The following is a 24787-nucleotide window of genomic DNA, read 5'->3' on the forward strand; positions in this document are numbered from 1 at the left end:
GTAACACACTCCTCCTTCGGTAACTGATCGCCAACACTCACTCAAGAAGGTCACCTGAAACCAAGTCCATCCATCCACAAACACATTTCTGTAACAATCATGACCACACAAAAACAAATGCAGAGATGTCTTCTCCTGCCCCTCTGCTCTGCCCTGGGGAGACCACACCTGGAATATTGTGTCCAGTTGTGGCCCCTCAGTTCCAGCAGGACAGGGAACTGCTGCAGAGAGTCCAGCGCAGCCACCAAGATGCTGCAGGGAGTGGAGCATCTCCCGTGTGAGGAAAGGCTGGGGGAGCTGGGGCTCTGGAGCTGGACAAGAGGACACTGAGGGGGGACTCATTCATGGGGATCAATATGGAAAGGGGAGTGTCAGGAGGATGGAGCCAGGCTCTTCTGGTGACAACCAGTGACAGGACAAGGGCCAATGGGTGCAAACTGGGACACAGGAGGTTCCACTTAAATATGAGAAGAAACTTGTTCCCGGTGAGGGTGGCAGAGCCTGGCCCAGGCTGCCCAGGGGGGTTGTGGAGTCTCCTTCTGTGCAGACATTCCAACCCGCCTGGACACCTTCCTGTGTCACCTCATCTGGGTGTTCCTGCTCCATGGGGGGATTGACCTGGATGAGCTTTCCGGGGCCCTTCAACCCCTGACATTCTGGGATTCTGGGATTCTGGGATTCAAGTACCACCTGAAAACTTAAAAGCTTTCACTTCTGTTCACCAAAGCAATTTTTTTTTGTTGTTAATATGTTATTACTGGAAATAAAAACATCACACACAAAATGATTACTTTTTTTTCGGCCTTTCAATCTGGTCATCCACACATCTGTGCTGTAGGTAGGAGAGGCTACAGACTGTGGGTCCAGGTCCCTGAAATGACAGCTGTTGGCACCTTCTAGCTCCAGAGCAGGAATGCACCCTGTAGGACACTCTCTGGGGACAGGAAAAGGATTTTTGTCACTACTGTGTCTCCTCCAGTGTTTTGGTGGGATTTGGGGTTGTATTGTGGTCTGTTCTGCAAATCTATCGAACTGCTGCGGGCTGCTGTCTGTGCAGAACAACTTCAGCATCTCGGGATAGTGGGTTTCATATAACTCCATCTCGTTCAGTGGCATTGGTTTATAGTCTGCAAAATCCCAGTCATTAAAACAGAGGCAACAAATCCAGAGCATCAAATCCAGTTTCATTTTTATTCTTCCTCTTTTTCTATTCAAGCAGTTCCCCAACTATTTAGTATTTATGTATCACACCATCTTTCAGCAACAATATACATCTACAGAGACATCCTAAAAATACAGGTGGCAATACAGGAGTTTACGAAAGGGATTAAACTGCATTCCTTTCAAAACCAACCACCACCTCAAGCCACAGATGCATCAGAATTGCCTTACTCCTGGAAACAAGCAGCTGTCCCTCCCCTCTGCTGTACTTGCTCAATCATTCAAGGTAAGCACGTTTAGTCCTTCCTCTGTTCCAAAGGGCCGCAGAAACCAGAAACGACATCTGTCTTCTGACAGCCCACACTGGGAGATTCTTCAAGTGCTTTTTTGCCAAATGATTCTCAAATGATGAGTGGATTTCATCTTAAATGGCCCTACAACGATCCTTCAGCTTAAAGAATTACTCTCCTATTTGTTAAGTCCCAGATGGAGGGCGAGGGAAAGACCATTTTGCTGATGCAGCCCAAGGTTTCACCATTAAGTAAGCCAAGAAACATTCAAGAACAGCAAGAGCCTCTGCCAGCAGCAGGGCGATGTCAGTCCTGCACAAGCTCATGCCACATCTCTGCCTTGTTTTGAACAGAAAGCAACCACAGCCCCACCAAGGTCAATTAAACCCTCACGGTGCCAAGCCATGCTTACGGGATTTGCCTTTCCATCCATCCAACCAGCCTCTACACAGCTTGAATTTTCTATTTTGGGCTTTCCAGTAAAATGGGATATTAATCTGTTATTGTTCGTGTCATAAAGCGTTACAGCACGCGATGTCCAAGACCCACAGCATGGCCAAGTTAGCTGGGAGCTGGACTTCAGAATTTCCTGATTTTTAGCTTTTTATCCTATGGAGCCTCCAAGCCTCATCAGAGAGCAAACCATATGTCATTCCCCAAACTGAGCTAGGAATACAAAATCCCTCTCGCTAAGGGCCATACCGATTGCAAAAGATAAACAAACCAAGCTATTCAAAGTCCTTTCAAACCCAATCTGATAAGCAGGAAATACTTACTACCTTTCAGCCATCAAATCAATCTAATATTAATGATTTTCTCCATGACCTTCTAAACACATGAAAGTTAACTCGATAAGGTCAACAAGAGGATATCCAAGACAGATCTCTCTCAAGTCTGCAAAGGCAAGTAACAAACCACTTTGCTCCCATGACTTTGGCAGAATTCCTCTATGCCAATTACAGCGGGATTTGCGAGCTCCCCATCCTCAACGTACAGCGAAACACAATGCACTCCTTATTTTCTGCTTTTTCCTCCTCTTAACTGCAAAGTCAATCCATCACCAGGATATTGTTACTTTCAGGTTACAAAGCCCGGTTCGAAACAAGGCAAAAGTGGATGTGCACTGCTTTAACTTGTCACTTCTTGGGCCTTAGAAGCACATTTGGAATTTAATCTAAAACAAAGCAGCTCCATACTGCAATGCCCAGCAGGAGCTCAGAGCAAAGGGCACAGATTTGCACAAACGTAAGTAAACCCTTCAAAATAACAGAACTTAGACCTTTGTTTCCGTGTTGTTTTGCAAAGTGATTTCCTCCTGCTATCCAAGGAAAAGTATTTTTTTCCTTGAAAAATATCCAAAAAGCTAAGTCGTGCTCTTGGTCTTAGGAGATGTCACCTTTGACGATGACCATGGATGCACTGTGAGGACAGGCAACGCCATGGAAGTGGTTGTTCAGAAGACACAAGACTCCCAAACTCCACAAAAGACTCCACCAATGGAATTTACAAAGGATTACACTTGAAATGCTTTTTGCCTTTCTTTTGTCCTTTTTCAGTGCGAAAATAATATTCATCAGACAAGCACGGATGTCCTATTTAAAACCCAGATGCCAAAAGACCTCACCCCACAAGAGCTGCACCAGTCTATCCCCCATTCATAAACTGAATAATGAACCATCTTTTGGCTATTTCCTTAGAAGTATCTTTCACCTCCCTTGTACTCTCTGCCTTAATTTTCTAACTCATATACATACATACAGTTCACATCTGTTTATTCTTGTACCAACACCATCCTTCAGCTTGAATAATACTTTTCCCCCTTGCAATTTCCTCTTTCTGCTCTCCTCCCAACCTCCATTTCACTGTGCTGGGAAAGGACAAAAGCCAAGGACCAGACGACCTCCGGGTCCCTTGTCACCAAAGAGCTCCTGCTCCAAGGGCGGGTGCTGAGCTCTGCGCTGGCATGGCCCATGCAGGGGACATCAGCCCATCACGGAGAGAAACCCAGAGCTCGCTCTGCTCCAAAACTGAGCCCCTCACTTCTTTGACTTCAGCGCTTTCAAGTCTCTGTAGTACATGAATTTCAATGCTGTTTGTTTTTAATGCGCTCTAAGTGAAGTGCATGTAGGGATGGAGCTGGAAAGGAGAAGGAAACGGGGTGATGAGGGGGTCGAGCCTGCCCATCCCTTCGGATTTCAGAAATGTTAAACAAGACCAAAAGAGAAGAAGTTTCCGGGGCTTGGAAGAGGGGACATACAGCTCAGCGAGGTGACACATACTTGGATCCAGAAGCTGCTCAGCAAGCAGAGTCTCTTTTCCTCCAGAGAGCTGCCTGCCACATTCAGAGAAGCCATACATTAAATCTCCTTGGGCAGCGTCAGGCCTTCCTTCTCTTTCAAACATGCAGTCTCTGAGAAATCTGGCTACGGCTCAGCCAACCCCCCCAGCATCTCCCCGAGATGTCGCCAGCCTGCCAAGCCGTGACCCACTGCTGTCCCGCTCCCTGAAAGCAACGTGTCCGTCAGCCCCGGGCCGGCAGACAGCGTTACCGAGCCTGGGATGAAACCACAGCGGGGAGCGCCAAGAAACTGCAGCCCGAGAGAGCCTGAGGAAACGAATGTTTTATGGCCCATCAGTCACTATTTGGCCATTTTCTAGAGAAAGATGATGCCACCTTCAAGAAAACCAAATTTCTCCATTTGATGATGGAGTGAGCCTCAGCCAGAGCTGTGAAAACGCACCATTTGTGAGATGGTGACATTTTAAACTTGCTCCACCCTGGGAAATGGTTCAGTCTGGGGAAGAGCAGGGTTTCTGCCTTGATTAATGACTTTAAAACCCCAGCTGTGCTCATGTGCAACCAGGGGAAGGGACAGTCCAGACAGTGCTGCAGGCCCATGCAAAGCCCAGCACCAGAGTGTTGTTGCTCCTAAAGAGGCTCCAACAGCCCCGTCCTCCACATCTCCACCTGCATCTGCCTGTTCCCATGGATTCTGAACCAGGTCACCGGCTGCAGCCCCCAAGTCACATTATTAATATAATTACCATGGGCAACAGCAGCTCAGTAGCCTGTAGGAGGGAGCCCACCCCTCCATGAGCTCTTGGCAGTTCTGATTCTCCAGAAATACAATTCAGAACTTAATTATTATTCTTACTTATTTTTCTCCAGTCATGATATATCTTTTTTTTTTAATTATTTATTTTTAAAAAATTATGGGTTGGTAGTATTTTACCACAGCTATCAATCAGGCAACAAGCAAGCAGGGCTTTTTCTTTCTTCCTTTCTTTCTTTGTCTTTCTTTCTTTTTAATGCTTGTTATATCTCTGCTATATACTTCCTCTCCACACAGAAATATCCCTTCAAAGCTTGATATTATTGAGCAGCTTTCAACCATGCCCAGCAGAGCCATGTATTCTCTGCATTTGTCTGGCCTTTGTTTCTAGGAATGAAATACCAATGTCTGAACAGTGTGACTTCATTTCACTCCTTCATTCCAATACTTGTTCTATTTCTATCCCACTGGGTCAAACTCACCTATTGTGAGACCTCACCGATTTCAATTACATCAGGGATTAATTTGTTCCATTGCGTTGAAGCTGTTAATACAATCCTTGCTGGCTCTAGATTAGAAAAGGCACGGTGGAGACCTCCCTCGCAGGCAGTGTGTTTAACAGCGGTCTTGATCTTCATTTTTGTTCAGCAGTGGGGTGTGTTGTTTTTTTTTCTTCCCTTTGTGCCCCTTTGCCCCTCTTTTCACAATCTTCCCCTTCCTTTCTCAAGTGCCCTTATCAGAACTGGGTGGTCCTTCTGACTTCCACTGCAATGGGCAAAACGTTGCTTGCAAGAGAGGTCAGTGCTGGAAGGAAGGTCCGACCAAGGCCACCCGATGTTGTGCAGCCGCGACGACTCCAGCGTTGGCACCTCGTGCCCCCCAGGATGATTTTGAAGGGTCGCTGCAAGTCCTCATGTCCCCAGAGGGATCTGCAGGTGCTCAGTTCTGCAGCTCCGACCGCTGGCCGACCGAAGTCACAAGGGGGAAACCGAGATGCTTCACGTAGCAGATGGACACGCCAAAATGCACATATGTCAAGTAACTCTGGTTTTCCCTTCTAGGGTTCCCAAACTGGGACACAAGATCACAACAGAGCTTTAAAGTGTGGGCTCTGTGGGCTCGTAGGACACCTGTGATACCAGTTTAGGGTGATCTCAGTAATCTTGTCTCAAAGTTGACACTTATCCACACGATTTTTGTCTCAGGAAGAGATATTGATGCAGAGAGACCTGAGGCCTATGTGGGTGCAAAGCAGTTGAGCTCTGCTTCAGTGCTACAATTTTGTCTCACAAGATCCATAGCATTTCCATTTAAAAAAAAATCATATCTTACTGAAACTATATTTTAGGAAATAGTGTGATGATTCCAGAATAATTAGAACAGCAGTTTCAAAAATATAAGTAGGGGGAAAAATAGAGGATATTAAAATAAAACCAAACAAACAGCTCAGCATGCAGATTCCTCCCTTGCTTACTGAAATACATTACTTTTCCAAGTTGGTTTCACGAGGTCACCTCAGGCTTCCACGGGGCATCTCTGTGCAGCCTGGGCTGCAAGAAGCTGCAAGCGTTACTGCTGTAGCCGTCCAATTGGCCAGACAGAGGTTAGATAGACAGGGCTGCAGGGCTGCAAATTTGTACCAACGTTCAGCACCTGTTTTTCCAAAATGTGCAGTGTTCCCATCTGCTACTGCACATAGGAATAAGCTGGCCTGGTATCCCCCAGCTGTTTATTTAGCTCTGCCGCTCACCTTAGACCTTGGCAGAGCCATCCAGGGTCAGGGTGAAGGCCCCTCACCTCCTCAGGGACCAAGACCTCCCTGCCCGTATATTGGACATGTCCTACCATGGAGGTCAAACCCACCCTGAGACACACAACCCACGGAGAGAAGGATGTGTTACACTACAACAGTCCTGATCTGCAAAAATCACTGCTTTCACAAGCCTAAGATTTCCAAAACACTCCCCTTTACAGCTGAAATCCCCTACCGTGGTTTGTCCCCAGATGGTTTTGCCGGGGAAAAGCTAAGTTCCCATCATTGCCGCTTCGCCACAGTTATTTCCAACACTATCACGTTCAACAAGAAAAGTTCAACAAAATAAAATCAAAAATGATTCTCACTTTTCCCACCATGTCTCCCACTCTCTGTTCAGGGGAAAGTTTCCATATTCATTCATTCATTCCCCACATGCTCTGCTGAATGGTGACGACGTCCTTCAGGTTTCGCATGGCCATGTATGGCCCAGGACCTCTGCCTGGCTCTGTGCCACTGTCCCCATTCCTCACAGCCAGCACTAGGCCGCAGGGCTGCTCAGAAGCAGTTTCATGCCCCGGTCCCTGCTCACAGCACTGGTATCACTGCAAAGAAAACTGCAGTGAGGCTTTTGGAACAGTCCAAGCCAGCCTCTGAGAAATCATGGATCCATAAAGCCGGCAGCTGGATCCAGGGAGCCTGGCATGCTACAACTGCTTTCACTGTCTTAAGCAAAAATAAGAAAGTTTATTTTATTTATGGAGAAAGTACTCCTGCTGAAATAAACTGCCATGATATGCACAAATTAAAACCATTCAGCAATTCAAACTGTTGCAAGTAGCTGTCTATTAGTATTTTTGAGCATTTGAAACAGGCATTCAAGAAATAAAACCTTGAGAGGAAAATGTAAAATCACACGAGGAGCAAACCTGGCTCCCAACAAGGCAGCAGTGCATTGACCCATGTCTGAGCATGTATCACCCGCATGGTGAGCCATGGAGAGGCTCCTTCTGGAGCAAACCCAGCAGCAGTGGACAACTTGCTCCAAAACAATGGAAAAGCCTTTGCACAAAGCACATGGAGCTCCATGAAGGGGAGACACAGGGTGGGGGGGCTGCCCCCCACATCCCAAATCATCCCAGCCGAGCTGTCCCCATCGTACTCCCCTCCTCACCCTGTCCCATACACAGTGGTGGAGACCAGCAGGTGCTCCTGGGACGGAAGCTGCTGGCACCCCACTAAAAATACTTACCAGTAATCTCTTCAAATGAGACTTGAGCCCAATTACTGGAACACGTGTCAGGTTCAAAGCGCTCCTGACCTTTTCTCTCCCTCCATCCAACAGCAGCAGCTTCTCCTGGGGCGGATGCTCCAGCTGCGAACGCGTTTGGCCACGGCAGTGGGATGGAGTAGAAACCCCTAGGCCACTCCCCTGAAATGGGTCAGGGGTTTTCTAAACCCTGGAGAAAGGCAGAGTCATTCACCCTTAGGACTTATAACACCGGTTTAAGGCACGGGCCCATCAAGGTGAGAGTTCCAGCTCTTCTGCAACACCAGCCCAGCTGGGACCTCCATGAAAACAGAAGCAAAAGCACAAGACGTGGGAAACGCGAGCGATACTGAGGAAAACACAACCATAAGAAGGAGACAGAAGATCACCAGAGACCAGTCTCCCCATAAAAAAGCCAAACATATGCAGTGGCAGCACCACAGCAGTGATGTGATGTTTCCCCTGGTAGCTCCTTTTGTCCCGATCCCCTGACATCATCCAAGGAACACACAGATCCTGCTCCCAGCGCAGAAAAGCAACTCCCTCTAGGGTAAAACATGGCAACTGCCGAGCAGCGCACACGAGTTCCGGGCAGGATTTCCAAAACACCTTTTTCTATTGAACTTGCAAAGAAAATAGAGATGTGGCTAACAACTGTTTCTTGGATCATGGCTCCCAAGCACTGACCCCACGCGAAAGGTGGCTTCTCCAAAAGCACACAGTTCATTCAGACCCTGCCAAATTATCCCGTGCCACTTTTCCTCTATCAAGTTTCCTCTCTGAAAACACATTACCAAGCTCCAACCAGTCCCATTCCTGCTTATTCTGGCAAGATAACACACAGTGACCCCACACTGGAACAGTGCCAAGGGGAAAGCGGCTTCCTCAGGTGTCACTGCTTGCTCATCTCATCATTTGGCATCATCTACACCATGCTGGGATATAAGACAAGGACAGAGGGGTTAATCCACCTAACAATAAACAGAGGCCAATTGAGGGATTTGCTGGAATTGCAGGAGTCACTCCACGGTGATGTTTGTGGTGCCGATACCTCGCTTCTGCCTTGCCTTCATTCCCACCAGCCTGCGCCCCAGTTTTTCATGCCCACTTTTAGGACTGGCTGACATTAGCTGTTTGAGACTCAAAACCTTCCCATAGCTTGCACCTTCCCCTCCCTGATTTAGAGTTTATCTTCTCCATCACTCAACTGAGCATCTTCTTTATTCCCACCATCTCCAACAGCACTGCTCTGAAGGGAGATGTTGGCAGGCTCAGGAAAAGGATCAAATCTATGTTATGGAAGATACCAAAACATCACTGGAAACTGGTAAATACACAGAAGTCTCAATGGTTACATGTTCCCTGAATACCAGCCTGCTAATATTAGTTATTGAGGGGGAAAAAGCCTGTGCCACTGGGCTGATCTCTCCTTCAGACCCTAATTGCAACACCGATGGGGATGACAAGCCTGGGAGACGCATCCTCCGGGCTCTTCATTCCAAACCCAGAGAAAGAAAGCCGCGGCAGCAGGACTGGTGTTCCTGAGCATGGCCGGCACGTGGCGGCATTACGAGGGGTCCCTTTAACCTGCCCTTCCCCAAGTGCCAGGCTGATCCAAAGCTTTCAGTGTCAAAACAGGAAAAGGAGTTGTATGTGAAGAAGATCTTTGCAAACTTCAAGCTATGATTTCCACAGACAGTGACTTCTCCTCAGCTCTGAAAACCCAACGAGATACGAAGCACCACTGGGCATTTCCTTTTCTCCTTCCAGTTCCCACTCACCAGTGATGCTGACAACATGTAGTGACATATTCTCTGTCCTTGGACTTCACTCACCATACCCAAACAGTCCATCAGATGAGCCCTGACTTGGGGGGCACAACCCTCTTTTTAAAAAGCAAAGTGCACAAAATTCACAAAAAAGGGACAGAGGGGATGTAAGATTCATCTGCCATGTTGATGCAGGGGCCCAGATATGTCCAGCACTGCTGTGCCACAAAGAAGGTTTCGGTTCGGAAATGACGTTAGAGGCTCCCAAACAGGAGAGAGCAGGAACTGGGACAAGAGCGCAGCAAAATCCAGCAAGAGCCCAGCTCCCAGGAACGAGCCCTGCAGCTCCCTGAGCCCACCCGGACTTGTTGAAGGCAAGGTGCCATGGTGGCAGTGTTGAAAAAGAGCAGTCAGGGTGAAAAGGCCAGCAATTTACTAAAAATAGATTGCTATTTGTGAAATCACAGCCATGGAGATGAGCATCCCCTTGTCCTTCAGATGGCTTTTCCCCATTTCAGTCGCACATTTTGCTGATGTATTGCTGACAAGTTTCCTTGTCCCCTTCTCAGGTTACTATGACCAAGCACCTGCAATATTAGAGTTGCTCCTGCATAATTCCCTTGTACATGAAGTCTAGCAAGCTATTTCTGGAACAGGGCTTTCCAGACATGATTTTGATCAGTAATTCACTTATTTGAAACATAAGATGCAAAATTTCCTTCATTTCTGCAAGGAAGAGATTTTCTTTTGAACTTGCTTTATGGTTTGCTTGCCTTACAAAACGTATTTCATGAACTATGAGGCAGGATGGAGCTCTCTAAACCCCAAATACATCACCACAGAAGCCCTGCTGACAGGGGAAGCGGACAGAACTAATTTCCATTTGAAAATGCACTCCTTACTTTAAACAAATCTCTTCAAATCAGCTTAGTGGGAACACCCACTTTTATTTAGCAAAACTCAAAGTCACAACCTTTTCTGTTTCCTACCATTTCTCCAGGGTGGCCCTACCTGAAACCACGGTCTGAGGTGCCGCACAGTAACGCGCCACAGCGCTTCCAGAAGCCATCAGCAAAGCACAACATCACACCAAGAACATCCCCAGCGTGAGACCAAGATGTTCAAAAACGACGTAGAAGTTCCCGTTCAGTGAGCAAAATGTATGGCCAGCTCAAAGATCTCCCGGGGAAAACAGAAGAGAGGGGAACCACCTCAGACCCAAGATGCTCCTCATCCCCTCCGCCCTGGTGAGACCCCCTGCAGTGCTGTGTCCTCAGCACAGGACACACACGGACCTGCTGGAGAGGGGCCAGAGGAGCCACAGGAATGACCTGAGGCTGGAACAGCTCTGCTGGGGGACAGGCTGAGAGAGCTGGGGAGTTCAGATGGAGAAGAGAAGCTCCAAGGAGACCTTAGTGCGGCCTTTCAGTGCTTAAAAGGGGCCCATAAGAAAGATGGTGACAGGCTTTTGAGCAGGGCTTGTTGTGACAGGACAAGGGGTGATGGTTTTAAACTAAAGGAGGGAGATTCAGGCTGGACATGAGGAAGAAATTGTTGGCCCTGAGGGTGGTGAGAGCCTGGCCCAGGTTGGGCAGAGAGGTGGTGGCTGAACCATCCCTGGAGACATCCCAGGCCAGGCTGGACGGGGTCTGAGCAACCTGAGCTGGTGAAGATGTCCCTGCTCATGGCAGGGGGGGCACTGGGGGAGCTGGGAAGGTCCCTTCAACCCAAACTATTCCCTGATTCTATAAGCCTGGCGCTCTCACAAGCCCGCAGACAGGTTCCCACCCCTTTCCCTGTGTCCTGCCAAAGGGTCAGCAAACCCAGGGCTGAGAGGGAGGGAAGGACCAAAGCTGGGCATCCCCCGGCCCCAGCCAAAGGCACATATTCCTGCACCTCCCAAATCACTGAAGCCCTCCCCAGAGTGATGCTCCTGTACCATCACCGCTGCTTTCAGTCATATCTTGTGCACCATCGTAGAGTCACCTCAGCTAAATGTAGCGATATGCTGCAAGACCTGTCGGCATCATCAGAGATGAGGAAAACAGCTTTGGAGCAATAACAGCACTGTCAGTCACTCCAGTCACACTAACAAAAGGGTCAAGCATGTATTTGGCACTCCCAGTTCCCCTTGATAAAAACCTTGCTGCCAGTGTCCCCTCTGAGGAAGCCGAAGGGTGCTTCATCCCTGACTGCTCCTGCTGGCAGACACAAGTGGCTGATCACCTCTGCTTAAATAAGTTATGAATTAATACCCCCAATGCAAAACCCAGCCTGGTGTCCTGGGCTAACGGCTACGCCAGCATTTCATTCTGACTTATCAACCCCGCTCCAGGCTGCTCCATGGAGCGCCCACAAAACACATCAGCCAGTAAGAGGGAGCAATAAAAAAGCACATCCACGCTGGGATGGTTTGTGAAGGCTCTTCCTCCACCACCACCAGCCATCACCTGCCAACAGCCTCCTAATGTCTCCTTCCCCGAAAGTTCTTTGAAATACATTCTCAAGCCCTGTTTTCTCTTCTGTTTATACCACACTCCTTCTATTATCAAGAAATCTCCAAGTAATTTATAAGCCCACAAGCTCCTGTGCTAACAGGGCAATAAATCACATTTATATACCCTGTCGCCTACTGTTCAGAGGGCTGTGGTGCCGGGCAGCCGCGGGGTCAGGGAGCAGGCGCTGCCTCCTCCGAACCCTCTGCAGCACACGATGTGTTCGGAGGGGAAAACAGCTCAGTCCTGCATCGACATAATGTTTATTTTCTAAGTATCCGGAGAGGATCCCAGCCTGGGTCCCACCTCGCTGGGTTTTCCCCATCTGACACATACAAGCACACAAAAGAGGGGTTTTCTTTTCACAATATCAAACCAAAAGAGGATGGTTTTGGCTGCTTTCCTCGAGGAAAGAGGTTGCCCATCTAATAATCCCTAAATGGGCAGTGGGTTGTTGCTGGGCTTTCATGTGTGCCTCTGAGCTCCCATCGCCGTGCCAGGTCACTGGTTTTCTTTTCCATGGAGTTGCAAAACCCCTGAATAACAAGGTTTGTGCATGGAAGTGCTGACACAAACCTTAACTACAGCATCCTGAACATGATACCAGAATAAGGACACTCCCTGTGTGGCCCAGCGCACGGACAAATAAAGCATTTCAACAGCCAGCGCCGACAGATCATAAACCTCCACGAGCATAAATACCAACAACAACCCAAAAAGGGCTTACGGGTGAGGTGGGCTGGGATGATTTAGAGTTGGGGTGGAAGGGTCATTATTGCTGAATAGGTGGGGGTGAGCAGGCCAAAGAAATCAATAAACCATTCTGCTCCCAGGGAAGGAAGGGGCTACGCTAACTGTGCAAACACACATTTTCCGTTTGAGGCTGGGGATCCCCGGCTCACCCAACACGGAGGGATACAGGGAACCGGCACCATCGCGCTGAGAAACAAGGACGTCATCCCGAGATACGTGCCCCGGAGCTCCATCATGCAGAGCAGAGTCCACCAAAGCATCTCACCGGGTGCAACCCACTTCAAATCAATGCAGACCCAAGCAAAGTTCATTAACTTCACTTTTATGGAGGTAACATATAGTCGGGATAAGGATCTCAGTTGCTTTCAGCATCACTGCCAAGTCTGAACTTTTCCAGCACCCAGTTCCAGCACCGTACAACCAACCAACAGCTGCTGCCAGCACCCGTTATCTTCAAGCACCCAAGACAAGCTTTGGGACCAGCTTCACCCCTGATAAAATAACCACATTTGCAAGTCGCCACGTTTGCACTGGAGGTGGAGGCGGCCCCAAAATGAGCCGCAACAGATCGCTGCATCCTGCAGCAAGGATGCAAACAGAGCATTGCAGACAGGTTTCCAGGCACCCACCTGCTGAGCCACAGAGCTCAAAGGCAACAAGCACCTTCTCCCTTGCCTCTTCTCTCTTCTCCTTTCCCAATTCTTCTACCTTTTTTTTTTTTAGTCACTTTATATGGAACAGACCAATGACACAATGCACCAGTTTTGGAAAGTGAAGCCCATTCATAAACGGAATAAATACACACTTATGCAAATAAGCAGCTATTTGTACCTAATGGGCCAACATACCTAAAAGCCCATCTCAGGGATGTAGCACAGGTCCTTCAGGGAACCAGCAGACAGCAGCAATGCCCACAGTTCAGTGAGGAAACCTGAGCTCACGAGCACATACAGGTGCAAACGGTGAGGATCTTCATTCCCGGCTAACCAGAACTGTGAGCTGATGCTGGTGGGGAAAGCACAGGAGCCTGCTCTGGTCCCTCTGCGTGATCCAGTCTCCTCCTTCTCTGCCTTTCCAGAGATATTTAAAGAAAACGCTGTGTATATCAGTTAATAAAATAGCTCGAAACGAGCCCAGGTCACGTCAAGCTTATTGCCTGCAGTTAATGGGTTTCAACTTTACTTGGGATCTTGAAAGTTTTTAAAATCAGTAATTTCATCTTCCCTCCAGAAATAAATTCCTCAATGGTTTCACCGCAAAAATATTCCTAGGAACAGACAATTCTGCTGCTCATGTACTGAAGAGAGCAGACACAAAACATCAGATTAATATTGAGCCTTATCAAAAGTATGGCATAAACCATGTGTTGAATTTAATCCAAACCAAACTGTCAATCTGCCTTCAGGATCAGATATAACAAACATGTGAGCCTAGGGCCAGAAGTGAAAAGCACGGTTTGTTTTCTAATACAAGATTTGTACTGATCTCTATTAGCTGCACTCCTGCATGGAAATCTTTACACTGCAAATGCTGGACAAATAGGATTTCTTATCTTTCTGCTTTATTGAGTGAGGGAAAAGTTTCATTTGGTTTTAATTAATTCAGATTGCAGCTTTCCCATTTTCAGGGAACAATTCTCCACGGTTTTGGAAAATAAATCCTTTCCAAAACATTTTAAATAGGGGGGGGGGGGGGAAGAAAAAGAGGTGTTACAAACACTAAGGTACCTCCCGAGGTTTGGGTTGCTGCACACCCACACAGCTGGAGAGTACCAGGGGAACCCAGCACAGTTTCGGCATCCACCGCCGCTCACCAGCACTGGGAAAAATGCTGCTGGGGAGAAATTCAGGCCAGTGGTAGGCAAGCACAGAAAGGAGACCTTATGGCATGATACTGGAGATTCCCCGACAGCCCTTTCTTTGAACCACCGGCATTTGTGCCTACAGCACCAGGATACTGCAAAGCACCAAAGCACCGTGGCGCCCAGCATACAAACAGGGCCCATGGAACAGCATGAACAGCTCCCGGGTTGCTCTGGGAATGCCTGTAGCTGCCCAGCACCCTGCCCACAGAGCAGCTCTGCGACATCAGTCTTGCTGGGCCTGCACCGGAGTTCGGGCAGATTTTCAGATTTTCTCCAGAAGTGAAACCCCAAGACTTAACGTGGTGACATCCAGGTTCCTGGCACACACAGTGATGGTGCACGCTGGGGAAAATCAGGCTCCTCAAAAGAAAACTGTGCAAATAAATTCCATTGTCTTGTTTGTTAAATTCAAATGGCAATTAAATTCATATTATCATAGAATCATTTCAGTTGGAAAAGACCCTCAGGATCACCTAGTCCAACCATAACCTAACCTAACTCTAGCACTAAACAAAGTCCCTAAGAACCTCACCTAAATGCCTTTTAAACACTCTTTCAACATAAACAGCACAAAAGCAATCCCTGTGCCTATTCCCATTTATTCACTCCCTCTCCAAAGCAGGGGAACACAGCCTGAATGACCCAGAAGCTGGCGGCACTGCTGCGATCCTCACACGGGTCAGGAGCCAGGATGATGCTTTTGGGGTGTCCTGTCCCCCACCTCGCCAGTGTTTTGGTGGCACAGCTGCACCCGCACAGGCTGAGAGCAGCCCCAGCAAAGCCCCGCAGCGGGCGGCTCATTCCCGCCCGGCACGGTGCAGTCTGCAGCTGCGCACCTGAAAACACAGCCCTGCCATCTCGCTATCAAGGTTGCCATGAATCCGTCAGTTTGGCTTGTGGGTCAGAACAGTTCTCTAGTAGGGGCTGAGATAATGCTATTTGGAACTCACAAAATAAATACACGATATAGGCAGGGCGGTCCCTCTGTGCCCGCGGCTGGGGCCGGCAGTGCTGTGCCCACTCCTCCCGTCCCACCCCAGCCCCAGCAGCTTTGCTGATCGTCAAAAACCCCAACATAGAAACACACGGGCCCTTTTGCGCTGCAAGTTCTCCATCCCTGATTGCCCCATGGCTGCACTGACTTGTCGCAGAGCAGAACACCCCACACAGCTTCACATTTCATTTTAGGCAAAGTTTAGAGAACTGCCCAGTCCCCAGAATAAAAATGCCATATCCTTCGTTATTCCTGTAAAAGGCCCCAACAATCAGACCTGCTGTTTTTTTTGTATTGATTGCTGGGAGGCTGTTTGCTATTCTGATCTCAGCTGGTCGGAAGTCTCCCCAATCACCACAAGGTCGCGACCACGGGGTCAGAAACCTGCACTACATACATCATAATTTATTTTACAGATAATCAATACCGCAGTGCACCATGCAGTCTTACAGTACAGCCTCACAGGGAGGCACTGATGCTCCTCATACAGGATTGTGACCTTAAGACCTGGCAGCTTAAGGGGGGACAAAATCAGCTTTCATTTTATAGATGGAAACCATGGTTGGAAGGAGCGTACGTATCCCACTCACTCTTGTGTATTTGTAAAACTGAGTCAAACTCTGTATATAGTTTGAATCCAACTTTGGAAAACAAATATTAGTATCTGTTCAGGTCCATACCTGACAACTGGATGGGAGAAGCCCACAGAGCAGCAGGGCAGCAGATTGCCCGGGGTCTGCTGGGGCGGGGGCGGGTGAGGGAAGCCCTGTGACTGCTGCACCAGGTTTCCAAACCACCCCTCTCTTCAAACGGATTAACAGCAACCAAGAAGCAGCAAAACGCCCTTCTATCAATATTGTCCTTCATCCCACACTCTAATTTCTATTCCCAGGGCTCTGCATTCCTCCAGCCATGCCCAGTGTCGCCCGGCACGCAGGCGCAAGCCCAGTCATCCACCAGGGATCCCTGTGTTCTTCTGTTAATTCTGCATTTCTGCTGAAGAGTAGCTCTGGGTATTCCAAAAGATGCAACAGCTTTTCAACAAGCTGTCCTTAAAAATGGTGCCAAAGATAGTATTTTAGCAGGAAATAAAAGGATTTGAAATATCCAGCAGGAGGAAAAGCAACCAGGAGGAATAAGGAGTACTGGAAATACCTTGCAGGAGAAGCAATCCATTATTAATTAATTGCTGCATTCCGGTATTTGTATCAACGCAATACGGGGCCTTCATCAAGGTTTAGCGTTCATCAGAGGTTTGGATTATGAAATGTGAACAGAGGAACCGCACCTCCCGTCCGTAGCAGCCCCGCGGCAGGGAGCAGGACTGCTCCCCGCTGCCCGCTTTTCATCCCGCTTCAGCTGCCCCAGGGCAGGGGCTGTGATAACCCAACAGCAACAGCCTCAGAGCTTGCCCCTTTCCTCCTGGTTTGCCCCCAAAGCAGAGCTGGCCCCAGCTGGCACCAACAGCAGGACCTGTCTGCAGGAGGATGCTGCCAGACACCCTATCACACCCTAAGGTCAGGACATTCAAGGCATGTCAGATTTTCCCCCAGCACGACCCCTTTTCCGCTGGCTGCAGCAGAATAAAACAGACATTCTCATTAAAAAAAGCAAACGCTCGCAGCGAGCGGAGCGTAAGCGCAGTTTGGCAAAGGGCACGGTGCTGTGCCAGAGGAGAACGCGCTGTCACTATGTGGAAAACGCTGCCCTGTGGTTCAGCTGCTGGTGCAGACAGAACAGACGGAGGTGTCAAAGCCCAGGGAGCCCCATCCCATGTCGAAACGAGCTGGTGAACCCCACAACCTGCCCCAGTCGATTTGGGAAGATTGGCACGTCGGCTCCCACCCACCACACCCCCCGGCGCGGCCGGGAGTTTGCATAAAGGGAAACGGGCAGACCATGACAGACTAAGCCTCCTCTTTCCTCTCTCTCTTCCCCTTTCTTTCTCTTCATGCTATGGTAAGGCTGCTGAATGGCAACAGGAAAATACTTTGGCAGAGCCAGACAGTCTTTTATATTTTTTTTTCATTCTTTCTCTTACTTGTCCTCCAGCTGCTTCGCTGGGTGCCTAATCCTCCACGGCCATCTGCAGAGGTAGCAGGACACAGACGTGACACACCAGGTAGGCAGCCTAATGCACAGCTCTGCATGATTTCCGCTGTAATGGAACCGCGGGTGATCAAAACACAAAAACCCAGGGAAGGAAAGAAAGAAAAGATAAGGTTCAGACCTGTTGGGACCACAGATTCCAACACGACGTGACCCACCCCAGCCCTCCCAGTTTGCAGAGAGCCCAGCCAGAGGCCTGGGAGCAGGTACCCCCCCTGCACACCCTGCCCAGGCACCAACAGCAGCCAGTCCTTCTTTTTCCTTTTTAAATCATGCCACTGCCTGAACACATTTTTCACTTGTTCTCATCACATCAGATACCTAAAGTGTCCGTATCTGAGTAAAATCAAAGCAAAAGCAGCTACTGCTCAGTGAGGTTGAAGGGAGGAGAGAGCAGGACAGGGGTTTTCCCAGCTCCTACGGAAAGGAAGAGACACATAAAAATAATCCCAAGGATCCAGGAAGTAGCTTTAGAGATAAAAAAAAATTCAGCCCCAGAGGAGTCTTTATGTTGAGCTCAGTCTCCTGCAATGGAGGGAGATGTCCACTCGCCCAGCCGACCAGCTTGGTGCTATCAACTTACAGCAAAATCAAATATTCTGAGTGGCCACCTGAGTCCCAGCAACGCTGTTCATCCTACTTGAGCCCCCAGAAGCCCTCAGCAGGCACCCCCACCTCCTCCTCACTAAAGGACCAGCCACCAGCTGCATCACCACATCCCAAACACGCCCACGGGGCTTGGGAAGCATCACCCTTTCCCCATTCCACTCTTCCCTGCTTTGGTACGCTAAGGCCAAGCTACTCTACCAGCAGAATATTAGCAGGGCTTGAGCATGCAACCATCCTACAAAACCCAGCCCTGCTCCAAAGCCAGCATCACTCACCTTGTCCCGCTTGGACACACCACGTGCAATACAGAAAGCAAAACAGGAACTAAATATAACAACCACGACGCAACCTGCTATCTCAAACAGAGGAAATCTGAACCCTACTAGGTACTCAACACCTGAGTCCTCCTCTGTTTGTGTGAAGCATCTTGCACATCTCTAGAGCTTTGAAAAAGTAAACTGCAGTCCCGGTGGGTGTGTGGATCGAAGCCTCCGAGCAGCAGCTCTGCTTTGCTGCCTGCTGCCACGGTGCACCCAGAAAACGCCAAGCTCCCAAGTGCCGAGGGAGTTCACCTTTGTTTCTGCCTCGCTGGGAAGGGACTCTGGAAACAGCTTTGTCCTTGCAAGCTTTTCTGCTGACTGTGTGCTTGAGGGGTCTCCTGGCACAGGACCTGTCGCAGCACGTTGAAGGACGATGGGAAGCCAAGGCAGCGCGTGGGCAGGCGGGAGCCGACGGCGCGGCGGGGGCACGGGCTGCAAACCGCGGCTGTGCAGGGACCCCACCTGCACTCAGCCCACACGAATCTCGGTCTTGCTTCTCCCACAGGAGAATCCGAGCGTGCACCAGCGCCCACACAAGGGACACAACACTTCACAGGCCTGTGCTAGAAGTCAGCACAGGGAATAAAAATCCCTTGTGGCAAGGGTATGGTCGTTTTCTTGGAGAGCAAGGGGGTGTTAAACAGGACCTAATCATTTAATACACTACCAAGCCCAGCCTTGTGGGTAGCAGACTGGTGGAGCCACACCAACAGACATCGTGTCCCCTGTCACGAGGCCAGCAGCATCACATACCCAGAGCCATGGACCATCTCATCAGCTCCAGCCTGTGACAGGGTCATGCGCTTCATCAACATCACTGAGCTCCTCCTCCGCTAATTAAATCAGGGTTTGCTTATGCTGTTTCTCTTGTCTTCTCACTGCCTAGTAATTAAGAGTTGACTGTGATCAGAAAAAAAATTGACAGAAAGCTTCCCAGCCTTTCCCAGACCACTTTTGCTGTGTTTTGTCCTTCACGTCATCACTGCTGCAGCCTGTGCATTAGTAGCCCCACACGAGTGCAGGGTGGGTGAGCTCAGGCTGGAAAGCAGACCTGACCTCAGATGTCTCATGGACGAGCACCGCTGTCATTTGAGGGGGTTCAGAGACTGTCACAGGGCTGGTGTCGGCACAGGGACACCATGCCAAGGACTCGGTGGCCCCGGTCCGGGCTGAGCAAAGGTGGTGAGGGCAGGATGCACCTGGAAGCTGCAGGGTGCTGGGTCCCCGCCGAGTCTCGGCATGCAGGGCTTTGCCACGAGGAGCAGAGCGGTTCGTTGCATCCAAACAGCACCTGTCCCGTCCCACAGCGCAGGCCATCAGAGCCTCCATCCCCAGCAGCACACGCAGCCTTGGCTGCCATCTCGAGACGAATGCTCGTGCCACCCAGGGAGGGCGCAGGCAGGTGGGTGCCCACCCACAGAGAGGGGAGACATGAGCACGACCCCGCTGGGCGAGGGCAGGGTGAGCAGGGACCCTCGTCCCCAGCACCGGTTCATGCCTGCAGAAGGGGTGCCCACGAGCCCCATGGCAAGCCAAGCCGGTCAGGCTGTGGGCAGACCACGCTCTGGCTTGGCCAGAGCAGTGTCTCCGGCACCATTTGGTGGCACTCGTGTCCACAGAGGAGCAAGCAGGGAGAGGGGAGGGAGCTGCTCGGCAGACTCACGCCTCCGACATGTGCTGCGTGCGGCTTCGCCAGACCACAGAATCTGGCTTGCTGAACGTGTGGAAGCAATGCTGCTCCGTGTCTCACTTTACAAAGCCCCAAACAATATCTGCCTGTCACTGCACAGGAGCTTAGGAGAAACATAAGTTACTGTTGGCGTGGCATGCAGCAGCCTTCCTCTTACACAACACCAGCAGATGTGAAAATAGCCCAGCGCTGCCTTGTGCAGTTGTCTGACCTCCTGTTTGCTTCTGGATCAGATTCCAAAACTGGATCTTAACCTACAAGAACCATAAAAGCAAAGGATTTGGCCCTATCAGGGACCTTTTTCATAATCTAAGGCAGATGCATTTCATGCAGAAGGACATGCCGAGGTTTATCAGGGCAGGGAAGAGGCTGAGGCAGCATCAGCCTGCGCTCTATGGCACAGTCGGGGCAGCTGGCACTGGTGTCACCCTGTGCTCCAGCCGACGATGGAGATGGCCCAGGGACAGAAGAGCTAGAAGCTCTTGAAAGCCAGGGAAGCACCCAGCACCCAAAACCTCACATCCTATTGCCCAGCTGACACCGAAGCTGCCTCCAGCCCCCACCCATACTGGCAAAGGGCAGCCTCTGAGCTCCTGAGGTCCCACGTCCCCAAACCCGATGTCCTAAGGGCCACCAGGGCTGCCAGAGCCGGCACAGCACGGGAGATCCTCTCCATCCATGCAAAGTGCTCTTGGGTTTCTCACCCATGTGAAGAGCAGGGACTGACTCTAAGGCCAAACCCGAAACTGCTCTGGGACATGCAGGATAAAAGCACATGGAGGATAAATTGCTCCTGGAAGTGTGAAGAGGCAGCGGGAGAATTAAACAGAAGGATGCTAAAGATAAGCGATAGAGAGAGTATAGTAACGCGCAGTGAAACTGCACCCCTAAGAACAACCCGTGCAAATAAATTAATCTCTCCAGTGTCCCCAAAGAGATCCAGTGTCCCCGCTGCCTTTGGGTCCACAGCAACCTCAAGCAGCAGAGGAACTTCTCAAGATTCGAGAGAAGAAAACAAGACAGGGACATTCCTGCCACAGGGCAAGGGAGCCGAGAAGGAGCTGTCCTCCCCGCAGCGCTGCAACGTACAGGGCTGCTCCCGTGGTGCCAGTTCGCAGCCACCAGCACCCACCACACACTGTTCCCCAGTGTCCCTCCGTGGAAATGTCACCCAACGGCAAAGCCCAACTCGCCCAGGAGTCTAAATCCTGCTCCTGAAAATTCCCATCCCTCTGACCTCCCCACAGTCCGGGCTGGGGAAAGTCTCCTCTGTGCTGCCACAACCCACGCACGGGTGATGCTGCACCCAACAGGGTCACCTACGGGTGGCTTTTCAAGGACCTCAGGGTCTAGAAGAAAACTTTCTACATGCACTGAGCCACCACACTGCCTAACGAAGGCAGCTTGCATGCCAACACACCACAGTCTTTGTACACCAGTGACTAGCAGAAGACACAAAATCCCTGAGCCATTCTACTTTGCCCCAGAATACCTCCAGCCTCAACACATGCTGGAGGGATTTCTACCTTTGCGTGCAGAGCCAGGGGGCAACAGTTGGCAGCAGAGGAGGCTAATCCTAAAACTAACACATGGGCCGACCTGCTGATCGCAGCTTGCATGGGAGGGCAAAAGGCGGCCTTAGAATATAATCCATTTCAGGCACTCTTAAATCTCCCCAATACAACATAGAGCCCTTTAAGCAAAACTAAACAACTTCCTTCAGCCTAAATAAATATTAAACCTAAGTGATGCATTAATTTACTTCAGTTCACCGAAGGCTAACTCCTACCCAAACTGATCATTATAAAAGAAATCCTATAATCCCTCGCTCCCATTCAGGCTCAAAACATGTAATCCCGTGAATAAATCCAGAAAGAAAGTGTAACAAAACGGGCAATAAAAACTTACAGCATTCACATCTTTTCATCTACCATTAACACTGTAGACACTCACTCAAAGGCCCCTGAGTATGACTAATCTAATGTTTTGGCTCCCAACGCTAATCACCGAAAGAGCGTTCACCTCTCGGTGTGACCGCGGTGAGATGCGCCGCCGGCCCCTCCGCAGCGCCCGGCCACAGCGCGGCCCGGCCCCACGGCCTGCGGAACGCTGCGAGAGCAGCACGCAACGGAGCAAAGTATGGTTCTAATAGCACCAGAGCACTGAGCTGCTTTTTCTTTTTTTATTATTATTTTATTGCTTTGGAAGCCTGCAAGCTCCAACTGTATAAATGCCAATAATTTCCCAAGTTTTAAGGCTGCTGAAGTAAGAGATCAGATTTTAGCAAGTGCTTTCCAGGCAGCCAGCCAAACTTTTTCTGATTCACTAAAAGCACCAAAGGGAGGGGGAGAGGGAGGGGGCTGGAGTGCTGATTAACTTCAGTTACCGCACAAGCGCAAAAACCGTCTCCCCGCTGCAGAGGGTGCCGCCGCCACCAGCCCTGCACAGCCTGTTATTCCTCGGGTTTGAAAAAAACAGAAACGCACCGGAGAAATACAGCAAACGCCTTCCAACCGCAGAGTAATTTACAGCTGTGGATCCTCTCCTGACGAGAAGGCTGCTCTGCCGAGGGGAGGCTCCGCTGGTGTTAGGTTCAAGCTGCAGCTTTCAGAGGAGATGAGGAAAAAAAATGCAACCGGGGATTTTTCTGAGGGGTGGGGAAGCAGGGGATGGGGCTGGTTTGGATTTAGCTTGGCTGGAGGGATGGAGCCCCCTCCAAGGCTGCAGCTGTGCTCACCCAGGACCATCCCTTGCTGCCGTCGTGTATCTGCAAGGGGGCCAGCAGGTGCAATCCCAGCCAAAGCACCATGCGTGGCTGACGGGGTGGCACGAGCGGCCCCCACCCCCAGTGGGATGGTGGTCTGGAGCCACCGGAGCAGTGACACCTGCTCTGCCCGGTCCCACAGGTGCGTTCGCTCCAGGATGCCCGGCTAAAATCCCCACCCTGGAGCCGTGCGCGGCCCCAGGGCTGCGGCCGCTCCGGCACCCCCAGCCCCGTGTCCCGCGGGCGGCCGCGCTGCAGAGCCGCCGCGCTCAGGGTGTTCCTCCAACGGCTTCGTTCCTGCTGAGGCAGGATCAAAGGCAGGATCTGACTTGGACGGCTTTCTACTGAATAATGGGGAATGAGCACGCAGCCTCCTTCTCCTGGCTAGGGAAACTCATGTTTTTCAAAGTATCAGTTTTTAGGAGTAAGTTCGCTAGTACGGGGGGACTGAGGGGGGAGAAGAAGAAGAAAAAATAAAAGGAGGGCGAGCAGGAGAGCGCCTGCTCTTCCAAGGCAAGTGCATCAATCAACATTGTGCAAGGAGAAGAGTCCAGCACTCCTTCTCACATCATTAGCCAGGCTAATGCACTCCAGAGGATCCCGTTACGGCAGAGGCTACCGGCGCACCGGCTGCGCCCAGCCCGCACCGGAGCCTCCGCACCAGCACACACCGAAAAGGAGCTCGGTGAGAGGGGCAGCCCCTTCCCAGGGCCAGTGACACTCCGGCGTCTGGCACAGGGATCGGTTTAATACGGCTATAAAAACTAGAGGGGGGAAAAAAGTGAAAGCCCAAGCCAAAATGCCTGGCACTGTGAGGTCAGCACGCCGCCTTTGTTTCTATTTTGCAACCCAAAGTGAAAGAGGACAGAAAGGACACGTACCTGTACCTGAAAGCACAGCAGCAGGAAATGTAAACATCTGGAGAGGAGAAAAAAAAAAGGCAACAAAATATCAAATGCTGCGGTAAAATGGTTAAAGCCGATTTTTTTTTTCTTTGTTTTTGTTTGCAATTTTTAAAGGGTGCAGAGCTATGCTCAGCTTATAAAAAGGCTCGGGTGCCGATTACCACCTGATTGCAAGCAAAATGCCACCGGAGCCTCCAGAATGAAAGTTAAAAAAAAAAAAATCTTTAAAAAAAATAATAAAAAAAAATTAAATATGCCATAATCCTTACAGGCAAGTGCAAGCGGAGAGCAGTGAATACATCGCTGGGCGAGGAGAGGGGGGAGGTCAGTGGCTTCACGCTAGCGGAGTGCAGGTCCCCACCGCCGCCCTGACATGGGAGCGATCCGGCCGCCGAGCTCCGTTCCGCGCCGCTCCGCGCCGCTCCGCGTCGCCGAGAAGTTGTGGTACCGCCCGCTTTGCCTCCTCCGAGTGACTCGCTTAGGCATCAGCTCTCCTCTCCCCCTGTCTCTCCTCCTCCTCCTCTCCCTCTCTCTCCGCCTTTGGGGGGGATGAAGGTGCTTATTGTCAGTAACTTCCGATCATCAGCAAGTGCCCCCCCCGCTGCTCCCCCGGGCCAGCCCTGCGAGGCGGATAGAGTGGCTCCGCGGCCCCGCTCCGCGCGGGTTGCATGGCGATGCGCGGGGCGCGGAGCGGGAGGCGGGACTCGCCCGGGCAGCCCCCGCGGAGCTGGCACCGCCTGCGCGGCTGCGGCACCGCCCGCGCAGCCCGGCCGCGAAGGCAGGGGCGGCGGGGAAAGTGTTTTTAAAAAAATAATAACAATGAAAAGGCGGGGGGGAAGGGAGCATGGCCGCGCTCCGGCCCCCTCCGCGCCTTCCCCGGCCCGACGGAGCGGGCAGCGCCGCTGCTCGCGTAAAACGCGAGGGGGGAAAAATCACTAGAGAGCGGCTGCTGCTCCGCGCTCCGCTCCGCTCCGCCGACACGTGTCAG

At 50.6% G+C, this 24787-nt stretch overlaps 1 protein-coding gene across 2 annotated transcripts in view; it reads right to left on the reverse strand.

The window, feature by feature from the left end:
* Positions 1 to 24349, reverse strand: part of FGF18 (fibroblast growth factor 18) — a 72120-nt gene extending 47771 nt beyond the window's left edge. Inside the window, exons 1-2 of one of the 2 annotated variants that reach the window (XM_082063615.1) lie at positions 24069 to 24349; positions 23776 to 23812 (exon numbers count right to left, since the gene is read on the reverse strand). In XM_082063615.1, coding sequence (XP_081919741.1) covers positions 23776 to 23812; positions 24069 to 24100 — 69 coding nt within the window. In that variant the 5' untranslated portion in view covers positions 24101 to 24349. Of the gene's footprint in view, positions 1 to 4986; positions 5459 to 23775; positions 23813 to 24068 lie in introns of those variants that run through there. The other variant, XM_082063616.1, reaches the window with a different exon arrangement.
* Positions 24350 to 24787: the final 438 nt, after the last annotated feature.

Source organism: Streptopelia decaocto (assembly GCF_964273445.1).
Source record: "Streptopelia decaocto genome assembly, chromosome: 12".
NCBI classification, from domain to species: Eukaryota; Metazoa; Chordata; class Aves; order Columbiformes; family Columbidae; genus Streptopelia; species Streptopelia decaocto.